The sequence below is a fragment of the Pseudochaenichthys georgianus genome, chromosome 10 (genome assembly GCF_902827115.2).
Source record: "Pseudochaenichthys georgianus chromosome 10, fPseGeo1.2, whole genome shotgun sequence".
Classification (NCBI taxonomy): Eukaryota; Metazoa; Chordata; class Actinopteri; order Perciformes; family Channichthyidae; genus Pseudochaenichthys; species Pseudochaenichthys georgianus.
Window position 1 is genome coordinate 30,881,712 of NC_047512.1, and position 23,204 is coordinate 30,904,915.

The window sequence follows — 23,204 nt, forward strand, 5'->3', positions numbered from 1 at the left end:
ACTGAGAACCTCTTTCTCATATCTTTGTCTTTGGGAAACCATCAAAATAAAAATGGGAGATTTGAGAGTCAACACAAAAACATTTTAAGAAGGAGGTCAAGCTTATTTTCTTCCTTCTTCTTCCTAGATAGATTAGATTAGATTTTAGATTTAGATTAGGACCCTTTGTGTTTCAGGTGACAAAGACTTCGTCAGGTAATATGCAATGGGAGCCTTCCAATGTCCGTGTAGGCCAACCACCATGAACACAAGAGCCTCAGTAGCAGCATCGGTCTCATTGTTTCCATCACCCATGTCTACAAAAGCAGACATTGACTGGTTATGTGGATTATATTGCACATGTTTTCTGATGGCCATGGCATCCAACATGAGTGAAACACATCCATATTTAGCCTGGTCGTCCTGGCATCTTCTCTCCAGCATATCCAGCATCATCTTGTTCAGGCCAGGCTTGCCATCCACCGAACACAGCCACCTGTAAAAAAAATTGAGAAGTAGCTATTTAACGTACTTGCAACCGTAATTTCCAAAAATGAAATTGAACAACATTAAGACTACCTTTTTGTTGTAGTCTCTCTGAGGTATTTGTATGCCTTTGGACCATGTAGATGGAGTGTGAGGGCACATTCTCTGTGGTCCTTGGAGTACTCATGGCCCTGCTTTGCCTTCAAGTCTATTTGAAGATCTGAAATTGTATGAGAAAAAATTAATAAGTCCCCTTCATATAATAACAAAGGAGTTTAATAAAGAGTGTAAGAGTAAGATGTACATGAATCTCAAAGTGCTACTTTCATCTTCCCTGAGTAGAAATCAAGCCTCTTTGAGTTCTTCATTAATGAGGTTCTTTTCCCTCAAATCCCCCAAAAGAGTCCTCACTGTGGTCTCTGCCCTCTTTTCTCTAGCCATGGCATTCTTCCTCTCTCGCTCGAGACTCTCCACTCTTGCTAAAGCTTCATTGAGTCTGGCCTTAAGAGCAGTAGGAGAAGCAGGCGAGACATAGCTATGATCCTAGTAGAAAGAGGGATGAACATGGTTTGAGTGATGTTTCACTTCACACACAACACTTTGACACAACTAGAGTATGGCCCACATTCTTTCTTATAGTCATCACCTGTCAAAGCCACTGCCAGCATCATGCGTGTGTGTGTGTGTGTGTGTGTGTGTGTGTGTGTGTGTGTGTGTGTGTGTGTGTGTGTGTGTGTGTGTGTGTGTGCCAGGAATGCATGTTCAACATGTCTTCAATTGTGTGTGTATGTGTTTATTTGTGAGTGTGTTTAATATGAGTGGCAGCAAACAAGAGAGATGAGATTTGACTTTGTCTAGGACCATTATGATATGATGTTGAAAATAGAAATACTCACATCATTAGGCTGAGGTTGTGAGTGTGAAGCTTCTGGGTCGTCCTGAGGGGCCACAGACAGGCTCTCTTCAGCTTTTCTGGAAGTAGACGTAGTCCTGCCCTTTTCTGGCTAAAATGAAAAAGCAGAATAACACACACACACACACACACACACACACACACACACACACACACACACACACACACACACACACACACACACACACACACACACACACACACACACACACACACACACACACACACACACACACACACACACACACACACACACACACACACACACACACACACACACACACACACACACACACACACACACACACACACACACACACACACACACACACACACACGTATGTCACCCTGCCCTGTTATTGATAATAGAATATTTACATTTATGAATGCTAATAACCGTATGATGATACACCTACTCTTTGGAGGTGAACCGGGAAGCTGAAGATGGAGGGAATAACACCATCTCTGAGTCGGACAATCTGTCCTGTCCTGTCAAACTCGTCATGCTTACAATGCTCACTGCAAATCACGGATGACTCGCTTGCAGTGAACCCTTCCCTCCTCAAAGCAACTTCCCACTTCTTTCTCATATCTTTGTCTTTGGGAAACCTTCAAAATAAAAACGGGATATTTGAGAGTCAACACAAAAACATTTTAAGAAGGAGGTCAAGCTTATTTTCTTCCTTCTTCTTCCTAGATAGATTAGATTAGATTTTACTGTATTCATCCCACAACGGGGACATTCACTTGTTACAGCAGCGATTTATAAGTCTCAGTTGGCCATGAACATAATGTTTGCTGGCTACGATTTCGCTGGCGGACATCAATACAGTACAATAATATTCTATTTACAAAATACAACCAATTATAATGTTGAATCTTACTTGTGAAAAGTAATCCCCCGACCCCTGTTCGCAATCGTCCGCCGATTTGCACAGCAATATGCTGCACAGTGCTCTGGCATCTTGAAACCTCTGCTGTCTATGGGTAGAATGTCTGTAGGATGACCGGTCCAAGATGGCGGCCGTATTTCTTGCGCCCCAGCAGCCAATGCGGCGTCTACTCTTTAGAGGCTTCTCAATACTCAAATTTCCCCTCCTCGACTCCCCTCCTCGACTCCCCTCCTCGAGACTTAGTCCCGCCCACAGGAGATGCGAGCGGAGGACCGAGGAGGGGAACCGGGGAAAGAGGAGGGGAAGCAGCAGACGTTTAAAGAAATGAGAACTCCTCTCCTCTGAGCGGTCATATTAAAGCGACGTCCGTTCATTATTACGTGGCAACAGCTGCATCAGCTGTCGAGTGTTTTGTCATATTTTATAATCTCTGTTAGATCAGCTGAACATTGTTCCCCCACATATTTACCTTGAATTCATTGAGAGTGCGGTATAATGAGACAATAACAGGCTACAGATGCGGACACACACACACAAATATATTTATATAAATATATGCAATTTAAAGTATGAGAGCACTCTCATAATAACGTAACACAATCAGAGACTGAAATGGGGAATTGAAATTACGGGCCAAAAGTTGTATTTGCAAGTATTAAAAGTAAGCAGAGGACACCAAACCAACTGAGACCTGTCTGTCCGCCGCATCTGCGCACACATTGTACCACACACACACCTACACACTGTACAGGACATACCTACACACTGTACCACACACACACACACACACACACACACACACACACACACACACACACACACACACACACACACACACACACACACACACCTACACACTGTACCACACACACCTAAGCTCCTAAAGCATAATCAGGCTACAGCCGTTGTGTATTTTAGTATGTGAAGCACTAAATGTTCTTAGAAAAATATCGACTCTTTGTTTGTATATATCTACTAAACTAAAGCAAATAAAGAGAGTAGGTCTGTTATACTGAGTGATATTTATTTTACACACTGCTCTGCTTTCTGCAGGACCTCACAGCTGTTCTCACTGTAAACATCGCGTTGCGATGAGAGCAGTTTCTAAAATAATATCCAGGGGATGCATGCAGAGCTGTCATTGGCTGAGATAAGTCCGGCCGTGTGTCACGCCTCCACCGTTCCCGGAAATGCATCCGCGGAGGAGCCGTGGAGGAACCATCAGTGTATCCTCGGTTATAGCTCCTCCAGAGAGCCTCCTCGACGCTCGATCCTCGGTCCTCGGTGTGCATTTAGAGAAATGAGACGTCCTTCAAAATGGCGCGCTGAAATTCATTTCCGGGTCACTACCGGAGGACCGAGGAGTCGAGGAGTCGAGGAGGGGAAATTTGAGTATTGAGAAGCCTCTATAATATGTCTATGGTCCACTCGGCCACGTTAGTGTTGGGCTGCAGTCGGATAGTTTAAAAATCAGCTCCTAAGTTCTAACCCTATCGTCTATTCCTTGACCTCTGAGTGAAACGTCACGGGGTTAAGGGATAGTGGATAGGAGAATTCAAAAGGACTTAGGAGAAGAGACTGCGGTACTTTAGAGAATCCGAATGCACTTTCACTATCCGACGTGTTTATGATGCGCCAGCGGACGTCATTGTGTGCGTCTGCTGCTGTGGGGAAACTATGGAAACTACAGTTATACAAAATACAGCGGACTACAACATGGATGTTTAATAAGAACGAGGGACTCATCTAGAGACTCTGCACCGTGCTCTGATGCTGTTGCTTTGCTTTATGAACGTGGACAACAGAGAAACATATTCTTCATGACCAAAGTTGGAATTGAAATAAAAAAGGAAAGTGAAACTTATGCTCGTCACCCTCTCCCTCCGGTCCACATTAATACAAATGATCCCAATACGTATGATTGTATGAACTAAAGATCTTAAAATCAATATAGATGTATTTATTATAAACGTTAGTCCTTAACATCTATCACTGTGTACATCACCATTCAAACGTCTTTTAAAAGTTGAACAAACCCCACACAGCTCAGTAAAGACTGAAATGTTGACTTTATTTGATAATTTCAGTGAAAACTAACGTTCATATTTCTCTTTTTGATTATAATACTGATGAACGCTCAAAACAAAGCACTTTGGCAACTTACCACCTATGTTTTAAAAAGCTTAATAAGCACCGTAACTCTCATGATATAATTTCTCGGTCATAATCGGTTGTTTCCGTGAACGGCCGACTGTTGAGTGACGGCAAATGCTGCGGCTGCAATGCATTGTGGGGCAGCATTTTCGCTTCTCCTGTCGGTTAGGGAGGTCCAGTGGTTCCTAAGCTAAGGAGGTTATAAAGGAAGTTTGAAACCTCCTTTCCTATCATTCTCATCATTCTAGAGAATTCGAACGGCACTTATCATGGCTGCCACTGAGGGACTTCCGGGTCATTTCACTCCTTTAGGAAGGTTCCTAAGCTAAATGGACTATTCGACCTCAGCCTTGGTGTCTCCAGGGGAATTTTCATGAAAATATCGGACGTATTTTATGGATTGTTGTGCAGTGCATTATACTTGTGTTGTGTAGTTTATACTTTATTCCAACTTTAAATATTTTAATACCTGAACACACTGCTGCTGTAAAATAATTTCCCAATTTGGGATCGATAAAGTGTTTGTCTTTCTATTGATTTATTTTATAGATTAAAAAAACACATCTATATGTTTTCAAGCTAAAGGTGATACACAATATAAACTGTATACTGTTATTTTTTCAAAGACATGTTATTTCAAAAGCATATATTGCTATGTTTAGGACAAACAATTAAAGACTGCTTTAATTTAACAAATTCTACAATATAAAAGTGGCAGATTTGCTTTATGAAACAGACCAGACCTAGGCTGCATACCAACACAATTAGGATGAAGCGGGTGCAGGTCTTTCTTCATGCCCCCCCCCCTTTTTCTCTTAAACTCTTAGTTTTGCTTGATTCTGAGAAAGTGTTGCTTTATCTTTATTAAACAAAACTAATCCCATATAACCACCATCTGTTTTAAAGAGTACCTCACCTCCCTTTATATTATTGGAACAATAATGTCATTGTTAGCTAATGAATGTTTCGATGCTGAACAACGGCAAACAGTTTTCATTGGTCCCTCTTCTTTAGAGAAGACCAGGAAATGATGGATACACGGATCGTGTTCAAATCAATAGGCACGCAATGATTCTAAATAATAATGATCAGACACTAAACACAGATTAAAACTAAAGTATAAACCTGTTTTTAAAATGTAAGAAGTAGAAAGTACAGGTATTTGTGTTAAAAATTCGAAGTAAAAAGTCGTCAGAAAAATAAGTAGTGGAGTAAAGTACTGATACCAGAAACATGTACTTAAGTACAGTAACGAAGTATTTGTACTCCACTACTTCCCACCTCTAGTGTTAAGCTTGAATATCAGCTGCTATCATCATGATAACTAGCAACAGTGCATGAGCCTTGGGAGTAACACGGATAGTGTCATTATTTAATTAATTAAAAGCACTCTCCCGATCTAGCATACCCATTGTAATATTTCAGAGTTAGGGTATAATTAGCTGCTTCATCCTGCTTTATATCGGATTGGGGGAAGTTTGCTCTCCAAAAAGCCCGGCCAACACCCCCAGATAGCGTTACGTTTGCCAAACGCATCATCATCTGAGCCTTTTCTCTTGTAACGTTAAAAGCCAAAGCATGCTTTTTGAAAACCAAAGCCAAACACCAAGGTAGGGAGCGAAATAAGAATCAGGCTCTTTTCCCCTTATATATAAGACAGCAGCGCTACACGGAAATAAAAGATTACATTACTTTTCCATAACCTGCTCCCTCTCCCTCATATCCTCGTGTCACTCTGCCTTCAACATTACAATCTCTTCGTTCATTTCTCTACTCTTTGTTCTTTCTCTGTATTCTCTGCCTGTCGTATGGCTCTGAATCCTCACTTGAGAAAGACAGTTCATGAGTTGCACCTTCTTTATGTCATCCTTTTGTGTGAGTTTGCATCATATTTGCCCGCTAGAAATGTGTATCAAACAGTTTAGAAACCCAAAATGTGTTTTTCTACAATAGCATATTGATACATTACACATTGTAATTATGTGAAGTGTTTGTTTTTGATTTAGCAAAGGATCCACTGTAATTACCAATGAACATCTAATTATATTGTTAAATTCAATTAGGTTGGTTTCAGTTTGTGTTGAAAAGCAGATCGAGCAGCAGCTGCTCTCCTTCTCGTCTTCATCACCAACTTCCTCTCTTCTTTTCACTCTCTCCTCTTTCTTTTCCTTTCCCCAAGCTGAACTCTGATTGAAAGAGTCTTTCATTTACATTTCTCAGTGAAAAAAAGAAACAAAGTGTCAACTGAAATATGTATGAAAATGTCCTGGCCACTATAAGATAATCCTGCAAGGAAATACAGAAATATGTGTACCTTATTTGAACAAACATTTCAACACAAACTTCATTGAAAAAAGCGTTAACATTAGCTGGCTGGGTAGCTAGTTCATTCACGAGCTGTACAATGTCTTTAACATAACAAAAGCAAGTCATTTAAATCACACTTTTTTATAAAGCTCACATCTGTTGTGCACTTTGAAGGCATTCATAGCCAATTATAATGCATTCCTAACGCTTCATGACACCATTCATGAAAACACATAATTATTTCTGACTATATCCCTATATAAAGGGTCATAAAACACTATAAAACAATATTTGACCCATATAAGTATTTTATGGATGCTTTTGACTAGTTATAAAGTAGAGGTGTTTTTAAATGGCGTTTTATAATATGTTTCTTAATGCTCTTAATGTCTTTCATTTTTGTAAAGCGCTTTGAATTGCCTTGTGTTGAAAGGTGCTATATAGATAAACCTGCCTTGCCCTGATGAGGCGTACACTACATTATGAATACCTATAAAAGAAAGGACTCATAGTGTGAAAGAGATTTTTTTTAAGTAAAGTGAAATACATACTGCTGCTTTTTCATAACCTCTCATTGTTGGTGGTAAGTAAAGAGTAATGCATGTGCATACATTTAAAATAATCTATGCTGCATAAGTGATTATTATGCATGAATACGCATTACACATGCAAGAACAATTATTGAATATATGAATCCTTACCACACGCAATGAGACATATGCCAAAGGGTCAGGGAGTAGCCTTTCTATGTATGTTTTCCTGAGAATGGTAACTTATTTTTATTTCTAGTTATATTGCTTTCTGCTCAGCTTTCAATGCAATACTTTTTGTTCCTCTTCACTTCTTTTTCCAGCACAGTGTAACCTGTGTCGGATGATCTTTAAATAAACCCAGTACTATAAAGATAAATGTATTCTTGCACCCAGTGGCATTTCTCCACTTTCTGGACAGTTGTATCCAGATGAGAATGACATTTTCTTTTCTTTTTTCTCAAACAGACACTTCCTGTTCAAGCAGGGCTCCGGTTCTTCGGCTCTACTGTCCGGGGCGGGGCAGGGTTACCCCCTGACCTCCGGGACCGTGTACTCCCCCCCACCCCGGCCCCTCCCTCGCAGCAGCGTGACCAGACCACTGTTTACCTTCAACAAACCTCACCGCTGCTGCAACTGGAAGTGCACAGCGCTGTCTGCGTCGCTGCTCACCCTCACCCTGGCCCTGCTGCTCACATACGTCATCGGTGAGTTAGAGCGCACACATCAACCATCGAGCCCTCACCATTCTCTCCGTGCATAGCTGAACAGGGAGATGTGCTTTTTGTTTGCTCTGAAATTAACATTTTGAAAACAGATCGCTAGAGGTGCTCAGAAATTGGAAGGCTTGTCAAGACACTGCCTAATTAAACAAAAAAAAGGAATCAATAACAAAAGAGAGAGAACAAAAACTGAGGGATTTTTACAAATTCAAAATGTTGCAGGCTTCAAAGGGTAATAAAGCAAAAACAGAAACAGAAAAGGAAATCGATATGGATCAGAGCAGGTCTGCCGTAAATAGTACACTCTTACTCTGAAGGTGTTGGCTTTAAAAACAGCAGGCTATGTATTCCAAATGTGACCTCTCCATGTATACAGTCCACATTTTAAATGAGCTGTCCTGGACTAAAGCGCACACAAATGGTAATTATTCCATGATGAATACCCACATCCAGTAAGTCCTAAGTCATGCAGGGTTTTTATGTCACACACCCACAGCTACACAAACACACTCTTTATTACTTTTTAGCCTTTTTTTATATTGGATGATTCAGGTTTCTGATGATTTTTCATTCACGTTTTTCCTAGTCAATTAGCCTATTGTTTGATGGGTTTTTTCAAAAACTAGTTTGTTTAACATTTTAAACTATATTGGTAGCTGTGTTGATACTTTCCCTTGAGTACATCCTCTGATCAGTTCCTGAGAGTCAAACTAATTTGGTAATTAACTTGGATCTTTTAAATCTAGCAAGTTTCTGGAGTTATCTGGAAGATCGTCGGCTGATTCTGTCAATGTCAAACCCCAAAATGTATTCATCGATCCCCTTCGAATTCCCCTTCCACCCTCAACCTTGGCCGGGCCCCTCCACCTCGGCACATCGCTTTCCCTCCTCCGCCCTAAGAGCAGATATCCAACCCTCCACCCAGCCGCTTCATTTCCCTCCCGTGGTGGTGCTCAAGGTCACGGCGGAGCAGGCGGGGGTTCGCATGAATCACTCACACACACACACACACACACACACACACACACACACACACACACACACACACACACACACACACACACACACACACACACACACACACACACACACACACACACACACACACACACACACACACACACACACACACAGGCAGACATCATACACACCGGCACACACTGGTGAATCCATGCAGATTAATCCCCAGGCTGAACCATGCTATGCCATTAATGTCTCGGCCCCGGTAATTAGTGCATTAGTGAGGAGTGTGAGTGATGACTCGGAGACGACATCACCTCTTAATTGGTGTCATGCTCCACTCCTGCTTGGCAATGATCGATCTCCGTGTTGATATCACCATGGCAACGGCACCAAGATGTATGGGATGTAAGCATGGATGATATGTTCGCCTGTAAATCAAAGATATTCAAATGTGAAGATGAAAGCGGTCATGGACTTAATGTCTTTGTCTGGTGGGAGAGGTTGAGACACAGGCCACCAGATGATTAGGTCCCCTCATTACATAAGGATTCAGTCATTTCAAGAAATTAATTAACACACTCTCACGTAGGAGGAGCGAGGACAAGAGAAATCTTCCCCAATAGTTTGGCTTTTTTTCATATCTTCATCAAATGATAGCCATGCTGATATTTATTGATTTGAGTCTGCCTCTCATTAAATCTGGTTCCTATTGAATATTAATTCCTATTATCATAAAAAGTATAATAAGACCCTGAATGAATTATCATATTTAAAGTCTTTAAAATATGATAATGACTATGATAATGAAGGACTCTTATTCCAAATATAATCAGCTCCTGCTCCTGGAATTCTGTTGTACTTACTCAGGCAGTTGTTATCGTGTACATATTTAATATTACATTTTTAATGATACTGTTTCTCAAGAAATAACTATATATTAATTATATTATTGTTCATATTTCTTGTACATGTATCATTTTACTGGCCCATAACATGCATTAAATGTGAAACTAGATAAGAAGTCAACAACACTTATTCATTTTCAGGCAAAGATTACAACTGTTACCTTGTTTCCAGGACCTCAATTATGACCTTTTGTCAGACAATAGAAACAATGATTACATTGTCTTGGGTTTAAGAAAATGTAATGGCCAATATTGACATTTGTTATACATTAAAAGACCAAATGATGAAGGATGTTATCAATTATAGATAGATTAACTGATTCAAGAAGATTAACCAAATAAATACTCCTATTAAAGCCACAACCCTTATCCCTATGGCCCTGTATGGTTAGTGAGCATGATACTGCAGACGTTTCTGACTGAATCAAGACATACTTGGCAACATACAAAATAGAAAGGACATATTCCTTTGCAGTCTTGCCAGGCTGGAGCCCAACATTTCCGATTGCTGGAGATGCTTCTCTTCCTTGGTGTAAATCATCTCCGCGCATTTGGCTGAATCTTCCCTTCTTTTCATGACACTCAGCCACACTTTACACTTCTTGCCGCAGTCATCCGTGGCTCGGCATGTAACGGTGCTGATCTCACGTGCTAAGTGGAGGGGCTGTGTGACCGTAGAGTAACAGCGGGGTCTTTGCAGCACAACTCTTGCTGTAATAACTCAAAAAACACATGTGACATTGATGATTTGTAGCAATTTCTTTTGACAGTTTGGAACCAGTTATCATCTCACCGACTCGTTCTTATTAAATTGGGTAAGAGTAAGCCTGGCAAATAATGAGGCGATCATATTATGTGTGAAATTAAGGTTTCCAATTAGCAGTATAATAGGAGGATGCATGATTGTAGAGATAATGCTGTGCCTAAGTGATTGCAGCATACTGTATGCCCCCTGTTGTGATTAGCTAAGGCAGCCCTGTTCTCTTTCTTCACTGCCCTCTCCCCCCCCCCCCCCCCCATGCCCCCTGGTGTTGCAGGGGCTGCGAATAGCTTTGTTAATTTGTTTATCTCCCAACGTACCCCTCCCTCCTGCACTCGTAGCTTGTTATTAAGCACAACACGGCCATCAGATATGAGAAGCAGGCATTATGATAGCGAACGGGGCATTTAAGGAGAGATAGAGGACAGATAAAGATTGCATCTTGAAGAATATTGCTACTGACAACTGCACCAGTAACTCATTTCCTATTCTAAGTTCTTCCTCCGCAAAAAACCTACCGACTATTGCTCTATCATGCTGTCAAAAAGAAAGAAAGCTAATTAGAGTATTTTCTGTATTAATGAATGTCTTGCTGTTTTAAACAGTTACAAGCCATGGTTGTCAAATCAAATATGAGGAGGAGGTGAGATGTGTCAGTTATGAAAGATAATCATCTCCATGGCAACAGGGAGAAGCTTCTGATGCAATTGAAATGAGCAAGATGGAAGCAACCGGCAATCAAATAATCACCTCCAAATCACATTTCAGTCACACACACAGGGACACAGACAGTGTTACGCTGATATCTTCTTTATAGTTCTGTTGTGCAATATGTGCTGCTTCAGGGGTCCTGGTGGTTCCATAAAGAACCAAATGAGTCGTTAGCGGCTCTAAGTTCATTACTTTCACGTTATTTCTTTCAGTAAATCTGCTTTCACAGTTTGATGGCAATTTAGAGCATTTCCCTTAAAGTTAGCCATATTAACAGGGGTCAAACTGGGAGCAGTCTCCGGAAAAAAGTCTGTGTGTTTATTAGAAATACAAAATTATTTCCATTATCAATCTATGTGAAGATTATTGCCTGATTTGGTTCCTCGGAGCCTGAGGTGATGCCTTCAAATGCCTTGTTTTGTCCAACAACAGCCAAAGATAGTGAGTTGTCAAGAACATGATACAGAGAAGCACATCCATTTTTGCATTTTCACTTAAAAATGTGCACAAAACACAAATGGATTATCAAAAATAAGTGCCTTTATGTTTCTGACGACCTTAATCACTACCTTTAGATTTTTTGGATCTGTTAGACAAACAAGCAAGGAAATGTTTTGAAGAAGGAATTTGTTTAGCATTTTAGAAATTATATTTGTTTAATCACTAAATGAACAGATTGATTGATTTTCGAAATAATCTTTAATAACAAACTATATGCTTGAATGCTAAGAGTACTTACTGTTAGTCACTCCCTCTTGATCTGTGTTTCTCCTCCAAACGTCCTCGCCGGCCTGGTCTGTCTCAAAGCACCAGGCTGATTATAGCTTATCATGAATTAAGTGCTTGTTCTATTCAATGCTGTTGACCACCATGGCTAGCAAGTGGACAAAAACATACGACTGAGAGCTCAGAAGCACATAATGCCAACCGTACATTACATCAAGAAGTAATTTACTTTCATACACTTACATTTGACAACAATATGTTGCTATATGCCTGTAAGGATCTACGGAGAACTTGGAGCGTCATTATTACAAAGGATTCATTTTCCTTTTTCTAGCTTTCTATTTACATTCAGGAGCTCCAAGAAAAATGACATTGATAGAAACAGAACAACAGCGCTATATGTCTTATTTTGTATTCATACAACAAACAATACATCCAGACAGTAACTTAAGTTAAATGCTAAAGATACAAAAATATTGTAAGCCACCCTTAGCTGTTGCATTCTTTTTTTAAGAGAATCAAAATGTGTGACCACAGACAGCACGTATGCAAAGCCCGACCCTGCTTAGCTTTTAAGTTCAGATGATCAGATGAAAATTAGATAGTAAATCATAATAATAATAATAATCATAATAATAAGATAGTATCATGATAAGATAGTAAGTCATAATAATAAGACAGTAAGTCACAAAAATGCATGCAGGATACAGTACATTTTTTTCCCTCTCAGTGGCTGAAATGGGCTTCCACAGGTTTCAGGTACAGCAATGGTCCAACAATGATTTTTACTAGAAAAATAACAGTGGAACTGCTTCCAATGTGTAGGTACAGTAGCTTGAATAACTATGCCAGTTTTCTAAGCAGTTTCAATGTTATGAGTAGTTATTGTATTACATAAGCATACATCAGCTGAAAATATAAATAAGTGACAAACTAAATTAGCGGCCAATATAGACTAAATACTGTATGTATTTATGCCGGTACATAACGGTACCCCCAAAGTTGCGAATGGTTTAGTCCTTACCTGCGCTAAGGTTTACTTTGACTTTAATTTGCCGTGCGTATTTAGCGTGTTAGATAGCATTAACACAGCATATATTGTAGTTATCTTACATTAAAGGTGGCTAGTTAGCAGACAAACAGCTAAAGGAAGAGAGAAACAAAAAGCAAAGGAAGGACATTTTTTGTCAGAAGAAAGGTGAGTTACTAGCTAAACTAGCTACATCATATTTACATCTTCTGTAAGCTAGCACTTGTTTGACAGTTGTAGTGAGTGCGTTTTGTATGACTGTGGAGACCCAGGGAGGAACCCAAGAAGCTGTTTTAGGAACCATAAAAAAGAGCGAAAACAGAAACAATTAGCTTTTAATTACTTCTAAATATAGCTAAGAAAGCCCTTAAATCGTTGTTGTGTGGGGGTGGAGGAGGCAGCAGCTGTTATGTGAAATGGAGAGCTGTTAGCTAATGAAAGCACCTGAGGAAAGTAGCTGATGTCTGCTCTAAAAGCTGTTAGATGTGATGCACAGGCTCCTCTTTGAAAAGAGAACGCTCAAGGCTTCTGGAAACTTTTTAAATCTAGCGACAACGTTGTAAACACCAGAGAAGAGCAGAGAGCTGAGCTGAGTTTGTCTGCGAAAATAGGCTGAATTTATTTTGTGGTACACATTTTTAGAAAGTGATGTTTTGAAAGTCTACCTTAGACTAAGTGTATAATGTGATACACCACCACAGATACAGAATGCTGGTAATAATATAAGACAAAGGTAACTCATGCAGGATACAGACTAATGGCTCCTTACAATACATTAAAAGTGTGACTGTTTTGATGTAGTAGATTACCTTTTATTAGCTAATAATATAAGCCTACATCCTGATATAGTGATAACAATTAGATAACAACTCAGAAAGTTTGTATCAAAAGGACTTTTTCTCAGGAGATATTTTGACTTTGACCCAATAGGAAAAACAGTTGAACAAATTAGCATAGCATTTAGCTGCTTTAGTGTGCTGGGACTGTGCATGCTGGCTCAATTATTATTCATCTTTAATCGCTATTGGTAACCACTCTACTTTTCTTCCATGGGATGTCAAAATGTCTGTTAATCTGTACAGTATAAAACAATGCCTACTGTTTTAGTGACAGGCGAACAAAGAGTAAGCATCACTTATCACAGAGGTTTTGAAAGAGAGACGGGCCTCCCCAGGAGGCCTCCGGAAAGTTTCATGGGAGCCTGCCTGCAGACCTCCACAGGACAGTTCCGGTGCAGACCTCCACTCTCAGGACACCTCCACTGTCAGTACAGGAAGTGACGATTCTGACGCGTTTTTTTTCACGCCCACCGAAGGACTCGTTTGATGGAAGTTTTCAAATCACAATGGAGACTCATCACAGAGGTGATGAGACCGCCAACCGTGCACTTTGGGTCGGCCTTGGTCAAGCCCTTTTGACCCCCCCAGCCTGGTTCTCGTAAAAGTTTTTCGCTCAAATGACACCATGGAGGAATGTAACGGGAGTTGACAGGGGACTCTGCCCGCCTCACGAGTGCCTATTTTCGGTCACTTTTATTCTCTTGTCCCCAGTTTTATTATTTCTTTGGCTATTTCACCCGGTTTCTACCGGGGACATTGCCCGGTTTCGGGTGTCCCCCCACGGCCTGTGTCCAGCCCCCCCCCCCCCCCCCCCCATACATATATTAACGGATTTTGACCATTTTTGTTGCATTTTTCTCCTCTCCTCTCACTGATCGAATGGCAAACGCGACCCACTGTCGGAGGGGCTCCACGCCGGCCCGGCCTAGTGCCGGTGCTCTGGCGGTCGGTTCCTCCGAACTGCGGGTTCGACTCTGATGGCCGGGAGGGTGTGCTGCGTTGGGGTGGGGGACTTCCCCCACTCTGCGTGTCTCTTCCTTCCCGGGCCGGCCGATATGAAGCGTGACCAAGACGCACCGTCCAGGGGTCCCGCAGCGGGGTGGAGGTTCCCAGCTGGAACCTCCCCACCTCCGCTGCGGTGCACCCGACAAACACGGTTGTTTCTCGAACCTTCTACTGTCTAGCGGGTGTAACTAAAATACAAGATGTCGTATTTAATAAATAAATATATATCTATATAGATAATAAGTGTCAGTACGATTTTATTTTGTATTTGCGTGCATTTCCTGTTTGGAAAGTGGCACTGTACTGATAGTGGTGATTTTATTTTGGAATTCTTTGCGTGCACTTCCTGTCCTGAGAGTGGAGGTGTCCTGAGAGTGGAGGTCTGCACCGGAACTGTCCTGAGAGTGGAGGTCTGCAGGCAGACCCCTCTCGAAAGTTTAAGGGAAGACTCATTGAATAGAAGTGTTAAAAAATAGGACATGAGTTCTCCAAAGAAGATCATATGGAACAGTGTAAATGTGTGTGATTTGTGTGGAGATAGTTTAGAGATATAGTAGTTTTGGGACATTTTTAGACAGAAGAAGACTTTTTAATGCCTTGTTCTCCACTTATTATTTGGTGCAGTCTGAAGTTTTCTTAAAGAGCAAAATGTCGGTGCGATCAAATTCCATTATGAATTATTATTATTATGAAGTTCCAATAGAATCAGAATACCTTTATTAGTCACACAGAGGGAACATGTACGTTGTTACAGCAGAAAAGAGCCAAAGACAGCTTAATGTTACCTAGAAGCATGCATAAAAAAGTATTAAAGTAAAAAAAAGTTATAATAGAATACAAATAAAATACATTAAAAAGTTACACAATTTACAAAATACACATCCTGTAACAGTTCTGAGGATTTAGCAGCCAAGTATATATTGCACAGTTATTAACGGCATATATATATTGCACATATTGCACATAGTTGGTTGGTATTTAACAGCAAGGGGTGTTATAGTCTGTGTTGCTGTGTGTGTGGGGGTCTATAGGCTACCAGGAAATGAAACTAAACAAATTAACTCGGAGATTCGGGGTGGGTTAGCTGTTTCCATGCTATGCCTGAAATCACGCTGCTTGATTCAATTGTTTTGACCTGGTAACAACTGTAGAAAGTTACCACAGATTTATGGTGTCAACTAAAATCATTGGTCCACTCGCGTTCAAAATAATCATAAAACTCTGATGTTGTCAAGAAACGTTTATGCTCATTGATGTGCAATAACATCACAGTATTGCAATATGGAGTTGCTGCTTCCGTATACTTTGCCATCTCTCTTACTCTTGACAAATATATGTTGTCTCGCAGTATATATTGTCATATTCCTCATACCTGTTGTCAGGCATGGGGATAAAGCCTTCTGTGGTCTGCGGCTGGTGGTGATCCAGCACTGCTTCTCACTCCCCAAATAGCCCCCTAGCTCTGTCCGTCTTCAGCACCAGTGCTCCCAGCTCTCATTAGTGTTTTAGTATACGCACATATACAGCAATACAACTTTCTTTGAAATAGAAGTAGAAAAAATGAATATTGGTTTCAGTCTGGATTCTCTGGAGCGCTTCAACCTTTTTTTTTTTTTTTTAGCTTAAGGCACTAACAGCAAATGAGGATTTATGTGCTGTTGCTATAAGGAACATTGCAATTACAGTAACTTGGTAAATAGGTAGCATCAGAGTTAGTGTGTGTTGTATTTTTTATTAAATGCATTTTTTACAAGTGAGATTCAGTCTTTTTATGTGCAAGGTAATTAGGAAAATATATCCACTCCTTGGCCAGAATATTGAGCAGAACCAAGAAGCAAAGACTTTGAAAACATCTCTGTGAAAGACATGCCCAACATAAAAGGATAGTCCAAGTCTAAATTGGAAAAAGCTTAAATGTGCTGATTCACTCTGCTGAAGATCTGCTACTTTTATTCAGTCTGGGCTGTGCCGAGCAGACAGCCCAATCTGCAGACCATCACACAAACACACACACACACACACACACACACACACACACACACACACACACACACACACACACACACACACACACACACACACACACACACACACACACACACACACACACACACACACACACGCGCGCGCGGTAATGCACTTTGTGAGGGCTACACTCAGAAGAACCTCCACAAAATAGTCATTAAGGGCCATCCCTTTTTCTGAAGTTTTAGGTGGGTGGTATGGAGCATAATGTACTGAATGCAAAACTGTGGAAAGCAACAGACTGAGATGATGATAGCCTCAGTGGAGAGAACAGTAACAGTAGAGCTGCAGCCTGTTCTGATGGCAGGTGGTGGGCAGGAGGCCATAGGTTGTGTGCAGAGGTAAAGTCAGGGGGGGGGCAGCTCAATCCGGTGACGGTTGTCAGATTGAAACTGTTGAGGTTCTCATTCATAACACTCCGTTCGATGACTCACTATGGGATGCGCCTCAACCGTATGCAAACAGAAGCATCAATCTCATTACGCCAATCCTGATTGGCTGGTGATCTTGACGTCAACGTCAGGGAATCCACCCACCCTTTAAGTAGCTTGCGCTACGACGCAGCGTCATTCAAACACCTCTTCTCGCTTCAGAGCACATCTCGAATTATCAGTAACCGGGCTAGCTTAACGGTCCACAGACTGAACCCAAAGCTAACATTCGGTCGACGGGCGCTTGCCGGTTACTTTTTTGCGTGGCATGAAGACTGAACAATATTAACACACCAGTTAATATTGTAATCTGCCTCGCCGTTTCTTTCTGTCGAAATAACGGTAAAGTTTGCTTTTTTTCTTCAAGCTAGTAACATACCTGTTGCTAGGACGTTCTCTTTTCTCTCTCACACCAGAGGAGACAGAGATAAAAGAAGGTATTAACACACCAGTTAATATTCTTTAAAGAATAAAATCTACACCGTCGCCTTTTTTCCTTTCGGACTAACGGCAAGGTTGGATTTTTTTCTCAGTAACGTACTAGCGTGTCCACTCCACGCCGACACCCCGGCGAACGAAGATGGACCCTTCTCTCCCTCACACCAGAGGAGTCAGGGACTCGGAGGCTCGGCTATGCAGCTGCGGGTTTAAGATTTCAGGCACAGACTCACACCAGGTCTGCTCGTCCTGCCTCGGGCTGGAACACGCCCGGGAGTCTATCGATAACCCCGGCTCGTGCGGGCATTGTACCCGCTTCACCATTAAGAGCCTCCGCCGACGGTTAGCACGCCAAGCTAGCTTGTCGGGACGGGACCCCCTCATGTCCGCTGATTTGCCGGTCGGCAATCAAGACATGGTGGCGTCCGCCGCAGAGATTGAGCCCCATGCCGTGTCAGGCTGGGACCCGGTGGCGGCAACTGCCGCGAGAGCAGAGCCCCGCGCTGTGTCAAGCTGGGGATCCCAACTGGACCTCACCATGGTTCCACCCGCGGAGGATGTCCTGGAGTTGGAATATATGGAGGACGAAGAGGATACCTCTGAGTTCCTCTTGTCTGACTCGGATGAGGATGACATCTTCGTTTCATCGGCTCAGGCTGAAAATCCGGGAGCGATGTCCGCTCCCCCGGGCGAGAGCACACCAGCTTCGCTCGTCCTAAGTATGGACTTGCAGGCCGTGTATCAACACGCTGCATCCAGGCTGGACATCCCATGGCCTGAAGTGGCCAAGGAGACCTCTAGATCTCGCTACGAGGGGAAGAACTTGCCCCAAGCAGTGAGGACGAAGAGGCAGCTCCTTCCAGTCTTTCCGGAGATGCTGGACGAGGTGTCGGTCTCGTGGAGAGACCGCCCCTTTAGCAACAAGGCCCCAATCCAGGGTGCCTCCTCCCTGGACTGTGACGGTATGCCGCCCATGGAACCGCTGGTGGCAGCCCACCTCCTTCAATGGTCCTCGTGAGGACATGATGTTATGATGTCATGATGTTAACTGATCTTATGGAGCTGCGGACGTCTCCTCTCTCTGAGAGCGACTCACGTACCAGGAGTGATGAACCTCGGGGCAGATCTGCTGTCCAGAGGTGCAGACTGGACTCTACATCCAATGATTGTGAGTCAGCTGTGGGTGCGTTACGGCCGAGCCGCGGTAGATCTGTTCGCATCAAAAGAAAATGCTCAATGTCAGCTGTTCTTTTCAATGCGCGATTTAAACGCACCGTTAGGCGTGGACGCGCTTGCGCACGTTTGGCCTCCGGTCCTTCTGTATGCGTTCCCACCCCTGGCTCTGATACCCCCAACTCTGGCCAGAGTGAGAGAACAATGCCACACACTTATCCTGATAGCTCCGCACTGGCCTGCAATGTACTGGCTGGCGGAGATATTTCAGCTGCTGTGCGGGCAGCCGTGGCAGCTCCCACTATGCAGGGACATACTGTCTCAGGCGAGGGGGACGATCTTTCACCCACGCCCAGAGCGCTTGGCACTATGGGCCTGGCCCGTGAGTGGTACAATCTGAATACAGTGGGGCTCCCTCAGAAGGTGATAAACACTATTCAGAGTGCAAGAGCTTCCTCCACCAGGTCCCTCTATGACTGTAAGTGGAGGGTGTTTGAGGAGTGGTGCCTTCAAGAAGGACACATCTCTTTTCAATGTCCTGTCGGGGTGATTTTATCATTTCTACAGAACTTAATTGATAAACACAGAGCTTTCTCTACGATCAAAGTGTACCTGGCTGCTATTGCTGCATGCCATGTGGGCTTTGAGGGAAGAACGGCTAGCCAACATCCTTTGGTCTGCCATTTATGAAAGGAGCTCGCAGGCTCCTCCCTGTTTCCAGGTCACTGGTGCCCTTATGGGACTTGGTAGTGGTTTTAGATGGGCTCACTCGACCTCCATTTGAACCCCTGGAAGAAGCTGACATGAAACACCTGTGACTGAAGACAGTGCTGTTACTGGCTCTGGCATCTGCCAAGTGAGTCAGTGACATTCATGCGCTCTCTGTACATCCTTCATGCACTCAGTTTGCCCCGGGGCAAACGAGAGTGTTGCTGAAGCCCAACCCTGCCTTTATACCTAAGGTGGTTGGCTCATGTACCCCCATTGACATTGTGGCATTTCCTCCGCCGCTGTGTTCCTCTGAGGAACAGCGGCCGAATTGGCTGTGTCCAGTTCGTGCTTTACGCATCTATATGGACAGGTCAAAAGAGTTTCGTTGTAATGACCAACTCTTTATATCCTGGGCTAACCCTCAGAAGGGCAAGACCGTTACCAGGCAATGGCTCTCCCACTGGATTGTGGAAGCGATTGCTCTGGCTTATACGAGTCAGGGTTTGCAGGCGCCAACGGGCCTGCATGCTCATTCTAGTCGTGGACTGGCTACATCCTGGGCTTTGTTCAAGGGTGTTTCCATCCAAGACATTTGTGCAGCAGCGAGCTGGTCCTCGCCGCTCACTTTTGTCCGCTTTTACAGGCTAGATGTCTCTGCTCCAAGTGTGGCCCGCGCAGTGCTGGGCCACATGTTGAGACAGGGTTCTACCTGTTAAGTTCTGGTTGTTTTGGTGATTTTCGAGATAAGCATGTCGAACAATACAGGAGTTTCAATATCCCATAGTGAGACATCGAACGGAGTGTTATGAATGAGAACTATAGGTTACTTACGTAACCCCAGTTCTCAGAGTGACATGAAGTGAGATGTCTCACCAGACGGCCCTTCTTGCTAAGGCGAAGCGAGAAGAGGTGCTTATTTTGAATGACGCTGCGTCGTAGCGCAAGCTACTTAAAGGGTGGGTGGATTCCCTGACGTTGACGTCAAGATCACCAGCCAATCAGGATTGGCGTAATGAGATTGATGCTTCTGTTTGCATACGCGTTGAGGCGCATCCCATAGTAAGACATCTCACTTCATGTTACTCTGAGTCCTGGGGTTACGTAAGTAACCTATAATTAAGTGTTTCCTTCTCACAGAGGCGGGATTTTGAACAGGTGGTCCAGTTTGTCTGGGATCAGCGGCGGTCCTCTTCATTGTGCAGCTCTGTCAAGGAGGGCAACTGGCAACCAATTATCTGCTCAGCAATGCTGAGTGGGAAAGATTGGCTGCTACAACTTGTTTCCAGTAGGGCCTGGAAACTACTGTATAACCCTTTCTATTAGGAGCGCACTGGCTCAGCACAGTTCAGTTGGACACAGAAACGCTGTCACACGCAGTGACTCAATCACAGTACAGCATTGCTGCTGCTGCTTTCTGCACTGTGTACTGCCGATTTCTCTTCGTCTCGACAGATGTTTTCAATCTCTTCCATAATCATAGCTCACACTGAGGCAACTTTCACCTTTGTGTCACTAGATTACATGTGTCTAGATGTGTCCCCTATGTGTTTGCTGAGCAGTTATCTCGTTACACCCAGGGCTCTATTTCAATATTTCATTGATATCGTGACATGAGACTAGATATCGTCTTAGATTTCTGATATCGTAATATCAGATGAGATCATATGCACAAAACAAATGATTATCTATCATACATTTTAGTTATATTATGTGAAAGCTCCAATAGTCAAGTTTTCATTTATCGGAAACATTGTGATATTTGATTTTCTCTAGCCCTGGTTACATGTAACAGACTTATGTATTTAAATACAAATACATTAAATAATATGTATAAAATGATTACTTTACCTTTTATAGGGTATTTAGTCATCTTTACCCTATTGCATTCCTAATCTGACCTTGCCAACACTGGTTTTAAGGGTACTGTATGTGTCTATATGTATTGTTAAATATTTTCAGTTTTGTGGTTTCCAAAACAAAAAGATAATTCCATAATTTATTGGTGTTTATTTAAATTGGAGCAGCAGAGATGTTTGTTGATTTTGGTTGGCAACCAGCAACACATTTGTTATCCTCCCTCAGTTTCTCTTCACTTTCTATTCATTAAAGTATTTGCTGATCTTGTTTACTGTAAACTGTGATGATGTTCAAAATGTTTTTGAGGCAAAAGGACAGAAAATTGGTTTGAACCGTTCGGCTCTTTTTATAAAATGTTTTTTTTTTAATCTTTAAAAAACAGACAGGAAGCCGGCTTGCATACATGTGTATCTGATTCAAAATCTATAAGTGTGTGCAGGCACCACTTTGTTATTGGATTGTGTGTCTGTGTGGTTGTTTGTGTGTGTGTGTGTGTGTGTGTGTGTGTGTGTGTGTGTGTGTGTGTGTGTGTGTGTGTGTGTGTGTGTGTGTGTGTGTGTGTGTGTGTGTGTGTGTGTGTGTACTCCTCACCCACAACATCTTTCAGCCAGCTGCTTCATGCCTCATTGGAGTCTGTATTGATTGGTCCAGTTTCTCTTTGTTTTCGGTCCTCTATTTGGCCGTCTGATACAGCTCTAAGAAACCCGCTGGCCTTTGCTAAAAGTGCCCTAACAGCTACAGGAGCCTTTGGTAAAATTGCTAAATGGCCAGACAGACACCGTTCTGAAAGCTCTGAATGGCGAGAGAGCCCTTTGGTAAAATGTCTCCAGAAGGTCAGCGAGACTGCAATGCAATAGCCTCAATAGCTCCAATAGTTCAACAGGCAACTTCATGCTCACACGCTCGTGTACGCTCAGGGACGTGCACGACCACTGACTCACTTTACTTTCTCATCCTCTCTGTGACACACAAATGCAGTCACACGCCCACGCACACACACACTCTGATTGATGTGACAGAGTTGTGAGTCGCTGTTTGTCTGCAGTGTTTTATTTCTCAGTGGCGGTTGGTGGCGACTGCCGGAGGGGAATCTTAACATGGCGCCGATCCCACTGCTCATTCAACACTATTCTGTCTGTTGTAACATGACTCAGCTTTCAGAAAAAAGGGACCAGATCAGTAAGACAGCGAGTGGGAGACAGACAGGGAGAGGGGGGGCACGCTGACAGAAAGGCAGAGAGGGGGCATGATTAGAAACGAAAGAATGGTAAACAGAGACGCGTGAAAGCTTTGATCTGTTGGGCTCGCTGTACCGTGACTAACCAGGCGACAGTGACAGCGGGTTGTACTGGTAAATAAACACCAGGATACGGTAGATCTCATCATTCAAGGAGTGCGTCGCCCACCTCCGCTCTTCATTTATCCGACATCTTATCCCTTTATCCAAACAGGACTTCCCATTCCAGAGGTCACGCAGCTGATGAGTCCTGCAGGGTCACACCAGACAAGACACTGCGGAGCAAGGCTACACACACACACACACACACACACACACACACACACACACACACACACACACACACACACACACACACACACACACACACACACACACACACACGAGCAAATGTCAGCAGGAGCAGACA

The 23,204-nt window shown here is 42.8% G+C and overlaps 1 protein-coding gene and 1 long non-coding RNA gene across 2 annotated transcripts in view; one reads left to right on the plus strand and one right to left on the minus strand.

Moving 5' to 3' along the window:
* Positions 1-23,204, plus strand: part of tenm1 (teneurin transmembrane protein 1) — a 195,427-nt gene that overhangs the window by 43,656 nt on the left and 128,567 nt on the right. Inside the window, exon 5 of the mRNA XM_034092269.2 lies at positions 7,731-7,969. Coding sequence (XP_033948160.1) covers positions 7,731-7,969 — 239 coding nt within the window. The remainder of the gene's footprint in view (positions 1-7,730; positions 7,970-23,204) is intronic.
* On the minus strand, positions 38-3,295 carry LOC139434701 (uncharacterized). The gene is made up of 5 exons (XR_011644022.1): positions 2,263-3,295; positions 1,795-1,987; positions 1,362-1,469; positions 559-685; positions 38-475 (listed from the first exon to the last, which is right to left on the minus strand). It is a non-coding gene; the product is annotated as an uncharacterized lncRNA (long non-coding RNA).